This window comes from Pygocentrus nattereri, chromosome 25 (genome assembly GCF_015220715.1).
Source record: "Pygocentrus nattereri isolate fPygNat1 chromosome 25, fPygNat1.pri, whole genome shotgun sequence".
NCBI classification, from domain to species: Eukaryota; Metazoa; Chordata; class Actinopteri; order Characiformes; family Serrasalmidae; genus Pygocentrus; species Pygocentrus nattereri.
The window spans coordinates 7,499,872-7,511,730 of record NC_051235.1 but is presented as its reverse complement, the minus strand read 5'-3'; the positions used below and the strand labels follow the sequence as shown (position 1 = coordinate 7,511,730).

The window sequence follows — 11,859 nt, the reverse complement described above, 5'->3', positions numbered from 1 at the left end:
GAGGCTCTTAAGTCGCTTCACTTCTGAACTCAAAACACCCATACTGTGATTCAACACATTTAAAGAGAAGAATGCCAGGATCGGCCTCCACTTTGGCCAAGAGGCATGCCATCAAGTACCTGGACCAAGATTTTGAAGCTCTGAGGAGGCAATGTCAGAGCAGTGGACAACTCTTTTCTGACCCCATATTCCCAGCTGCCCCTGAGTCCCTGGGATTTGAGGAACTTGGACCAAACTCATCCAAAGCCAGAGGAGTGCAATGGAAAAGACCAAGAGTAAGTGCTGCTGAAGGCTAACATCTTTAGCTTTAGTGGTTATCCCTGTCTGTAACTTCAGGACCTGTGGAGGAAAGCAGATGTACTAACTGTTAAATAAATATGTCTTCAGATAACTGTAACCCCCTTCCTTGTGCTTTAACATTGGATTGTCTTATATTTAATCTTCCGATTATAATGAATAACTTGTACTTTGGCCGTTTTGACTTGAAATAAAATAAATGAAGTGTGGTCTTTGAACACTACACAGTACATTTAGCTTCAAAGCATTAGTCCAAGACTTCCAAAATCAGTTTCATGGCCCATCGTTATTTCAACCTAAGCAAACTGTACAAGTAGTGTAAGATCTTCAGCAGCTTCCACACAGAGCAAATGCAAGGCAGCACATGTAGGAGTAGGTGTGTCCATTCAGCTGCTCGTTCTGTTCTGCAGGAGCTGTGCTCGGAACCCAAGTTCATCACTGATGGGGCCACGAGGACTGACATCTGCCAAGGAGATCTGGGTAAGTGGAGAAATAGCAAGACATTTCTGCCTAAAACATCCATGTCATTCTTACTGCAGTCAGACTGGCAGAATGTGCACTTGTTCACACACACACCTTCCTACCTAACACTGAAATAGTATGCTAGCTGTTGTTGCGCTCTTTTAGCTGAAACTCCCTGAACCAGTTAAACAGCCTCTCTGTTCTATGAAGCTGTAATTTGACTGAGCAATGACGTCACCAACTCTAAAGATCAGAGAGATAGATAAGGTGCACTATTATTTCCACTGATGTTTTGGTGCATATCAGTATCAATACTGACTGCTGTTAATACTCATGAATGACACTATTTATTGAACAGTCACTGTTACAACTGTTGTTAGTTTTCATCATTTTTCTCTTGGTAAACATACTAAACTAATACATGTAACTGTGTGAAAATTGGCCATTTGTGTCAATGAAACGTTGTCAGACTTATATGGTGAATGCTTGCACTGTAGACCACATTAACCCTGTATCCTATCATCACCACTGTAAAAACTGTAGTTGTAAATAAAGTCAGCAAGTTTCTCTACAGTAAAATACATAAATCCAATTTAAACCCATAACTTAAACTGCTAAATTATGTGTATTCAACTTAAAACCACAACGTAAACCTCTAAACTGTGTAAATCTGATTTAAACCCATAAATTAAATGTCTAAAATGATGTAAATCTAACTTATGCTCCCAAATTTCATAGATCTAATTTGAACCCATAGTTTAAACCCCTATGCTACATCTATATAACCAAAACCCATATCTTATACTCCTAAATCACATAGATCTAACTAAAACCTCTGAATTGCACAGATCAAACCTAAACCCATAATGTAAAGCTGCAAATTGCATAGATCTAACCCATAGCTGAAGCCCATACAATTATATAAATCTATCTTAAACACTAAATTATACAGATCTAACTTAAATCAATCATTTATACTCATACATTACATATATCTAACTGAAACCCAACACTTAAACCCATAAATTATACAATTCTGACTGAAACCCATAAATTCTATAGATCTAACATAACTCATAAACCTCTAAATTACATAGATGTAACCAAAATCCCTAACATAAACACCTAAATTGCATAAATTTTACTTAAACCCCTACATTATAGAGATCTTACCTAAACCCATAACTTAACCATAAATTACATAAATTTACTTTAAACAGCAAATTACACAGGTCTAACTTAAATCAATACCTTAAACCCTTAAATCACATACATCTAATTTAAACCCATAACGTTAATCTCAAAATGACATATCTAACTTAATCCCAACACATGAAACCCTAAATTACATAGAACTAACTTAAACCCAGAATTTAAAACCATAAATTACGCAATTCTGACTAAAATCCCTAAATAGATTTAGATTTAGATCTAACTTAAACCCATAACTTCAGCCCCTGAATTCAGTTCAAAAAGCTGAGTCATCCCACTTCCTTGCAGAGAACTGAGACTAGCGGTCAGCTGACGGTTCCATTATTACATTACACATTCTTCATTAATATTCACATATTCAATATTTAAATATCAGTATTTGATGTTTAAATGATGCTTTCTTGAATAACAAGGACAAACAGACTGTATTTCCACCATTTTTATGATAAAATATAAACTGTTCTTGGTAGTGGTATCAGATGTTTGGATCCTAGCATGGAAGGTAGCAACTAAATTACAGGCAGTTTCATTTAACTTACATGCTGTTGGGAAAATGATGTACATTCATCCCTGCAGGTGACTGCTGGCTGATGGCTGCCATTGCCTCTCTGACTCTGAACCAAGACATTCTGGCACAAGTGATTCATCCTGAGCAGAGCTTCATGAAGGGCTATGCTGGAATCTTTCACTTTCAGGTCAGATTCTCCCGTTTAACTTTTCATCAGGAGACAAATGTTTAAAAAAGGTCTAGAATGATAGAGAAGGTAGCTATCGTGGTGCTATTGTTTTGGACACTTTTCTCTCCACAGCTGTGGCAGTATGGAAAGTGGGTGGACGTGGTCATCGATGACAAGCTGCCCACCAAAGACGGAGAGTTGTTGTTCGTTCACTCAGCCAAAAGAAGTGAGTTCTGGAGTGCACTGCTGGAGAAGGCCTATGCAAAGTGAGTGCATGTGGGACGATCCACTAAGACAGGGGTCGGCAAGCCAAATGCTAAGAAGAGCCATTTTGTCAAGTTTCAAAAAAATGGAACCATCCTAGGATCCTAGGAGCCGTAACATATGTTCATTTTACTGAAGTAATGTTTCACCATCTTGGCTGTAAATATGTCTCAGTATGTGCTAATGTCCTAGTATAGATTAAAAAAATCTAATAATAATGAAAACAGAGGTACTTTGCTCTGCTTTAAGCTTCAGCTATAGCTACTTTTCTCGCATCTCTGGCAGGAAACTTTTCCACAACAGTAGTGTAGTTTCTTGTTACACTTGTTATGAGGCTGAAGTTGCTTCTCATTCGCCAGCTTCTTGTTCAAATTTTCCCTTTCCACCTTAAATGGTGCCTGAGGTGCCAGAATGTAGCCAACTATGTAGCTAACTCCTGCACCATTTAAGGTGGAACATGAAAATTCAAACAAGAAGCTGGTGAATGAGAAGCTGGCGAATGAGAAGCTGACCTCAGCTTTGCGACTTTTTAGTGGCTGATCAAGAAAAGAACTAACTGCTTTCTAAATGCAAATTAATCCATGTCCAAATTAATGATGTTTGTCTTTCTCTTTGCCTGTTTGTTAGCTACTAGCTAGGCTGTCTGTGTTGCTATGGTGACCAGTGGTCTGGTGCCAACCTTCAGGGCTAAAAGGTGAATTAGCAGTTCTACATGAACTCCAGCGCTGAAGACCATTTATTGTTAAAACTGTGCTGAATGATCAGCAGAGCTTTATTTTACAGCAGAGGAGGATTATTTTATTTGTGTATTGCTGACCCCTACATCTTACATCTTGAAGAAACTACATCAGTTCAAATTAGCTATGTCCTCTTTTTCATGATCATCAATCTTGGCGGATTTTGATTGGCCGTAATACAGTGACAATGTTTAGTCTAGCAACATATATTCAAGTCAGTGTTTAGCAGGCATGTTAAGCAGCTCAAATGGCCAATCAGATGTCCACATATTCCGTTACCTGGCTAACTTTACTATGAAACACGAATCCATAGGCATTAATATTGAGTTGTTGCCCCTTTGCAGCTTTAACAGCTTCACTGTTCTGGGAAACTTTCTATAAGATTTTGGAGTGTGGGAATTTTTCTCCATACATTCAGAAGAGCATTTGTGAGATCAGACACTGATGTTGGACAAGATGGTTTGGCTCATGATCTCCCTTCTAGTTCATTCCAGTGGTGTTTGATGGGGTTGAGGTCAGAGCTCTATAAGATTTGGTCAAGTTCTTCCACTCCCAGCTAGGCCTTTATGGACATTGCTTTGTGCATTGGGGCTCAATCATGGAACAGAAAATGTTCTTCCCCAAACTGTTCCTACAAAGTTGGAAGCATAGAATTGTCCAAAATGTCTTGCTATGCTAAAACATTAAGATTTCCCTTCACTGGAACTAAGGGTTCTAGGCCAACCCCATATCATTATCCCTCCTCTACCAAACTTTACAGTTGGCACAGTGCAGTCACTTTACACCATTCCATCTGACTCTTGGCATTGTGCATTTAGATCTTAGGCTTGTGTGCAGCTGCTCAGCCATAGAAACCCATCCCAACATGCAGTTCCTTTGCTGATATTGATTCCAGAGGCACTTTGGAACTTTTTAGTGAGTGATTCAACAGAAGATAGGCACTGAGCACTTCAGCACTCACCCACTCTGTGAGTTTGTGTCGTTTACCACTTCGTTGCTGAGCTGATTATTCCATTCCACAATAACAGCACTCACAGTTTACCAGGGCAAATCTAGCATTCGACTGCCAGTGTTTGTCTATCGAGACGGCAAGGCTAAATTTATCCACCTGTTGGCAATGGGTGTGGCTGAAACACCTGAATTCAATAATTATGTCCATAGTCTACTAATACTCTTATTTGAAAGCTTGTATTGTTGATTTCGAAATGCTGTTCCTATTGAGGCTTTAAAGCAGTGAGTCTCTGATTACTCTTCAGAGTGATTGGAAGCTATGAGGCTCTGAAAGGAGGATGTGCTACTGAAGGCTTCGAGGACTTCACTGGAGGCATTGGGGAATGTTACCAGCTCAGCAAAGCTCCTTTCAACCTGTTTAATATCATGAAGCAGTCTCTGAGTCGTGGCTCTCTGCTGAGCACATCTATATCCGTGAGTAAGCTATAAACATAGAGTTAATATTAGCACCAAAGCTGTCTTAGAGTTTTGTTAAGGTGACAGAACTATAAAAAAATATATAAAAAAAGTTTAAAAAGCTCTTATACTCCAATATGTTGTATTTTCAGGGCACTGCATATGAAAAAGAAGCTGTGACCAAAGAACAGCTGGTCAAGAGACATGCCTACTCCATTACAGGGGCAGAGGAGGTCAGACACAAACATTTTGCCATCATCAACATTACATTTTGTGGTAGTGGTCTGGGGAAGTGGCGGCGCAAACTAATTGGGAAACGTGACAAGAGCTCAGAAACAAACAACTCAGACCCAACAACTACAAAGTTTTGGTCTTGACTTGGACTTGACAACTGCAAAGTTTAAGTCTTGGTTTGGACTCAACTACTTCAAAATCTTGGTCTTAACTCAGATTAACTCAGATATTTTTGGTCTTAACTCAGATTTAACAATTACCAAATTTTGGACTTGACAATTACAAGTATCAATCATTACATGGACTAGAATCCTACAATGTCTTGGTCTTGATTCAGACTCCCTTTACAACAAAGGTTTTGTCGTAACTCAGAATCCACTACTCAAAAATCTTGGTCTTGACTTCATTTAGTCTGTTTAGTCTTGACACAGATTTCCCTACAAAGTTTTGGTGTTGACTCAGACTTGACTACAAGGTCTTGGTTTTGACTTGACAAATATAAAGTCTTGCTCTTGACTGAAACTCAACAACTACACAGTTTTGGTCTTGATTCAGATTCAATTTCTACAAATTCTGACTCTTGACTCAAACTCAACAACTACAAAGCTTTGGTCTGGGCTTAGACTTGAGAACTACAAGTCAAGACAAGCATTGGTCTTGACTCAGACTCCACTATTACAAAGTTTTAGTCTTGACTTGGACACGACTCCTACAATGTATTCGTCTTGACTCAGACTCTAGTGGTTTTGACTACAACACTACCCTCAACACTGGTTATTGGTTTTCATTGGCCAATCCAGGGGTGCACAACTATGGTCCTGGAGGGCCAGTGTCCACCACAGTTTAATGATTAACCTGCTCCAACAAACCTAATTATACTTATCTGATAATTGCCAGGTAAAGTGGGTGTGTTTGAGCAGGGAAACCTCCCAACTGTAGGCTTATTTTGATTATTCAAATAACTTTTATTGCTTTTTGAATGATTTTTCTTGTCCACTTTGGCATTGTGGCAACTGGCTTGGTCACTAGACGTCTAGACCCAGATTTCTCTAATGCTACTTTGTGACAAAGTTAAAAACCAATTGTATGATGGATGTATTTGAGTATATTCCCATCAGAAAAGTAATAATATAGTGATGATCTCACCAAAGTGACAGTCATCAGCTCATAAGCTGCTGATGTGTCTCTCTGCTGTAGATTCATGTGGGTGGATGTCTGGTGCAGCTGGTGCGCCTCAGGAACCCCTGGGGTCACAAGGAGTGGAAAGGTGCTTGGAGTGATGAGTAAGTCTCTTGGCAAACCGTGGATCTTACTGAATGATACTGATACTGTGTCACTATGTTAGGCTGTAAAAAGGTGCAGAGCAGGGCTCACTAGTGCTGTACTACTGAAGTGTAATCAGACTTGAGTCTGAACTCGAGGCACTATGTTCAGTTGTATTGGAACCGTCTTGGCCTCTACTTCAGTGTGGCCCTGGTCTCAATCAAGACCAACTATCGTGCTACGGTTACCATGGGATTGGGCCCATTTCACACTTGGTATTACACCTTGATCCCTTCACACTTGGTATCAACTTGATTGCGACTAGTCTTAGACTTGACCAAGGCAGTCTAGACTTAGCCCTAACCTTTAAATTTCCCTGTGTTTCTGCAAAGAACTTAAGAGCGTAGCCTGTGTTGTTGTGATGGAGTATGCGCTTAACCAGTTAACCGCTAAATGTCCCTAGAATGGCCTCCTATTTTGTCTGTGGCCAGCACTGTCTTGACTCCAACCAGCTCGGTCCCTGACCCTCAAAGCTTTCTTTTATAATTTAAATGGGTAATTTGAGAGATCCTTTCATCTTCCACAGATCCAAGGAGTGGCGTCAGGTCGCACCGCATGTCAAAGCCAAACTCAATTGCTGTGTAGATGATGGAGAGTTCTGGTGAGCTATTTCATTGATGTGCCCTTGTATTCAGATGCTGCCTTTTCCTACAGTAAGAATAGATCTGGCATGTTAAGTGTGTCAATTCCTCTTTCCGCCTGTGATTCTCATCCTTTTTGCCTTTCTCTTTGTTTCTTTTTAGGATGGCATATTCAGACTTCAGGGAGAGGTACTCAAAGGTGGAGATCTGTAACCTGATTCCAGAAACTCCAAGCAGCAGTCACATGGGCAAATGGGACCGTTGGGAATTTGAAGGTACCATTGCAGTACTAACCAATACGATGCCCTTGCCAGTTTGTTGATGAAATCTAATCTGATCTTTGCACTCTCTGGCCACTTTATATAACAGGGTAAAAACACGAGTGCTGTAGACATCCCAGTCTGTAAACGTGCACCTATTTAGTTGACCTATAAGCAGGTCTGAAACTTTTGTTTTGTTTTTTTTCTTTTTAATTTTTTTGGAACAACACATCCAAAAGTGCCTTTTTTGATGATTTTTCACATTAAAATATACTATTAGATTTTTAATAATCAATAACCAATAAAGGCTTCAATGTAGTCCACTTTCTGTATGGAATATAACGTTTTTAATAGCTTGAACATTTCTTACTCCTAAGAGCTTAATGTCCAGTCCTTACAAGAGGGTCTCTGACATTTTGTAAAACATAAAATAACTAATTATATTGCAGTGCTAAAGCACTCCAGCTGCATTGCTGTGTCTGATTGACTTGTGCCTATATTGTCAATGGGCCTGAAAAAATGGACAATGAGTGTTGAAGCAAGGTACTGTAAATAAATTGTCCAGCTGGTGTATCTATAGGTGGATCATATAAAGTGGTGAGTCAGTAGAAGTGCATGATAAAAAGTGAATGATAAGTGTATATACCATGAATGTGTGTCTTTTCCAGCTACATTCAGATCTAACCGGCAGTTTTTGATAAAGCTGGACGGCCAGAAAGATAGGAAAAGCTGCTCCGTTCTTGTGGGTCTGATGCAGAAAGACATTCGCAAGCAGAAACAGCTTGGAAATGATATCAGCAGCACCTGCTTTGCTGTCTATCCGGTAACATATGACGCTAATCCAATGCATGTCTCAATATCTCTATCAGTAAATTTAGCCGTGAACACATTGGCTAAAAAAATAACAGTATTCGTTGGTGTGTGTTTGTTTTTCAGGTCCCAAAAGAGGTGTGTAGGGCAAACAAGACAAAGTAATGAACCTGCTGTGAAAATGGCCAATAGTGAATGAGAGGGAACATTAGCCTTCCAGTCACGTCCTAATGTCTGTACATCATTCAAACCAGGCAGTGATTGGGTAAACACTACAAAAGTAAAAAAATACGCCTACAGTCACTGGGTGCACAAGGTCAGAGAGGTTCAAGAGAACTTTTGCCACTGCATGTGGCAATATCATGCCACATGTCTTGCTACCCAACTACAGGGCTATTCAAGTGAAGTGAAAACCCCTTTCAAATGTCTTTTTTGTCCATCAGAAAAAAATATATATGACTTTTATGCTAGAATTTGTGATAGAGAGTAATGTAATATAGCATTGATGGTGAATGACGAAGAGACAAAGTTCCCAATTCCCCAGGGTTGATACATACTAAGGCTTATGACTTAGTAACTACAAAGACGCCAACGTAAACTAGTTGAGTAATTCTTAGGCTATAGTACTGCATAATAAAACCTTGTGGCTACTAGTGGGTCCTGGCCATTTAAGGGATCAAACCAAACAGGCATTTAAAATCGAACACCTCATTAGCCGATCTGAGGAACTTGGGCCCTGTTTACATTTGGTATTGACGTCCGTCTTGAGTGGCTTGATTTTGGGATTTCGGAACTGGAAGAAAGGTACCAGTTTGTTGTCAGACACAAATGTACCTTGAGTCTATAAATGAAAGCGTTACAGGTATTTAGACCACATGAACCGCTAATGTGACCTGTAAACAAATTGTAGAGGTGAAAAATGAAGCTACGTAGCTGCTTTCATCTCTGATGGAGATGGCTCAGATGTTTTAGTGTTTACACTGTAAATGTTACACGTCCCTGACTACTTCCGAAGGTGGTTTGAGAGACTGGATCACAATGTGTCTCCAAGACACACTGAACCCTGTTCACACCTGCATTTATTGCTGCCCACTTATGATCAAATCATCCAGGGTCCTTCGTTATTTTCTGCTATTGTTTTTAGCTTTTGCAGTTCAACAATTCTGATATCTTGGGGTGCTACAGCCCCCTCAGGGCCCCCACTTCCCATGTCTCTGGTATCAGAGCAGCCGTGGAGCAAGAAAGTACCCCTGTGCTCCAGCTCTTCACATCGGGCAAAATCACATCACTCTATCCCATCTGTCAGAATCACATCATACCATATTAGTGACATAAAAGCGATATAAGCATGTATAAGATATGCCCCTTATGGTGGCCGTCACACAGAAAGAACAAAACAGCCACCTGCAAGTTTGTTCTAAGCATGTAGGTTGTCCATTAATTGAGATTTCTTTGAACAGAGCGATTAAGACCCAAAATCCCAGGCCTCAGGCCAAAACCATGAGACTTGGCAACCCTACTACGTGAACCTGATGAATGTTTCATTTCATTAATTAGTGTAAATTCAGGTTTGACCTGTCGCTTGTGGAACCTTGATTTTTGCATATTTCAGGATCTGAGATGTAAACAAAGTTGTTCAGATTGTAGTGGATTGATATGAAATGGTTTCCCGACTTTGATCTCTTCCCAGTGGTGCTGATAGGAACCAGAGCTCACAATGTCTACAACACATAAGTTACACACTTTATGTACTATCCAAAATAACCAGTGAATCTACACGTGGCTAGTTTTTACAGGTAATGTTGAATAAGATCGAGAATCGCTTATTAGTCCCACAATGGGGGATTTTCCCCGCCGCAATCTTATCCATCCATGCAATGAGACACCACATACACATTACTGAAGACACACACTAGGGGGCAGTAAGCACAGTTGTCCGGTGCGGTGGGAATATTTACGCCTGTTTTACTAACTGGGCTGTAAGTACCTCTCAGTATGTGCTGATAATACATCAAAAATAAAACCAATGAATGACAAAACTGCGTAATTTTTACGTTTTTTTTTTTTTTTTTATCATTTTACGATCAGATTTGACTGAACGCAACTTTGATGAATAAGGGTCGTTGCCTCTGGCACCAAGCAATGCATTCATAACCATTTCAGAGGCATAAGAGTTTTCTGGGAGGGAGCGTTTAGAGGTGTTGAACTCTTCAGATGCCTGGTTCCCATCAAACCACTATAAACAATTCTGACTCTTATGTTTCTCTAGGACGGAGCATTTCACTCCAAACCACTCCGAATAACTTTTTCATTCTGTTTTTCTTTTTGACATCTAATGCTTCCATATGTACGTTTACACCTCACGCAAATCTTAAAGGGCCCATATCCTACATTTGCCATGGATCTTATTCCACTTATGTCATTTGTGGGACTATCAACCAATTAAAACTCATTTTTGCATCACTGTTTTCCAACCTCTCCTTTACCCTCAGAATTAGACTTGAATAAGTTGATACGCATGAATGCATTAGTTTATGTGACAACAATGTATATTTGCAGCTTAGTTTCCATGTATGGATCACATCCAGAGGACTGTAGCCAGTCACTGTACACCACATTAAATCTAATGTTGTTTTTTTTGTCCTCTGTATGTGTTGCAGTATAAAGACCGCAAGAGTATTCACTTGAGCCCTGAGGTTCTGTCCCGCACGAAGGCCGTCTTTATATCCGAGCCCCACCTGAAGCGCGAGGTGTGCCAGCGTTTTGAGCTGTCGCCTGGAGAGTACGTCATCATCCCCACCACCAGTCACGCGAACCAAGTGGGCAGATTCCTGCTGAGGGTGTTTTATGAGAAATAAGCCTACTTCAGCTCTGGAGTCCAGCTGTGCTATAATACAGTATAAAGAAATAGAAAAGCAGTCAATAGAAAGACAACATGAACCTTATAAAGCTCTAATGTCTTTTCTTGAGAAATAACATATTGTTCCACTTCTTGTAGTGAAAGTTAGGAACTTGTTGTGTTCCTATCAAACTAGTAGCCCACTCAACCCACAATAAAGCCATTGATGGTCCATTAGAAGTTTGAACTGTGTCAAATGCAAGCAAATATAACATGAAAATCAATTGAACTCATGAAATCATTGAACTTCCCTCATATAATCATGCAATGTATTAAACAGCCTTCAGTTTTCCAGTGTGTGGCCATTTATCCATAATGCAAGAATTCCAGATGAGTAAAAACTAAAAGTGTTTTACAGCCAAATATAAACATATTTAGTTAGCTATGTAGGCTACATTGGTCATGCACTTTGCAAGATAAATCACTGGGCTCAACCTAAATATGAAGGTATTTTTCATGTTTTATTTTTGCAAATAGTTTGTTAAATGTAAATAAATGTAAAAAATGACTGCCAATGACCTTCTACCCATACCGCCCAGACCCACTTGTGGGCCACGACCCAGAGGGTGAAAACCACTTATATAGAAATGTGCCAGAAAAATGACAAAGAACAAAGAAACAGGTGCATAGAAATCAATAAATATGGTCCTAAACGTTTTATTAAAAAAAAAAAAAACATTTCCTAGCAAATTTTTA

At 39.6% G+C, this 11,859-nt stretch overlaps 1 protein-coding gene across 1 annotated transcript; it reads left to right on the top strand.

The window, feature by feature from the left end:
• On the top strand, positions 1-11,387 carry LOC108436602 (calpain-2 catalytic subunit-like). Its single transcript, XM_017713198.2, has 12 exons — positions 1-275; positions 708-777; positions 2,548-2,666; positions 2,781-2,914; positions 4,906-5,074; positions 5,209-5,289; positions 6,488-6,573; positions 7,140-7,214; positions 7,357-7,469; positions 8,123-8,277; positions 8,391-8,402; positions 10,925-11,387. The coding sequence occupies exons 1-12, from the start codon at positions 72-74 to the stop codon at positions 11,120-11,122; spliced, it is 1,416 nt and encodes a 471-aa protein (XP_017568687.2). The 5' UTR covers positions 1-71; the 3' UTR covers positions 11,123-11,387.
• Positions 11,388-11,859: the final 472 nt, after the last annotated feature.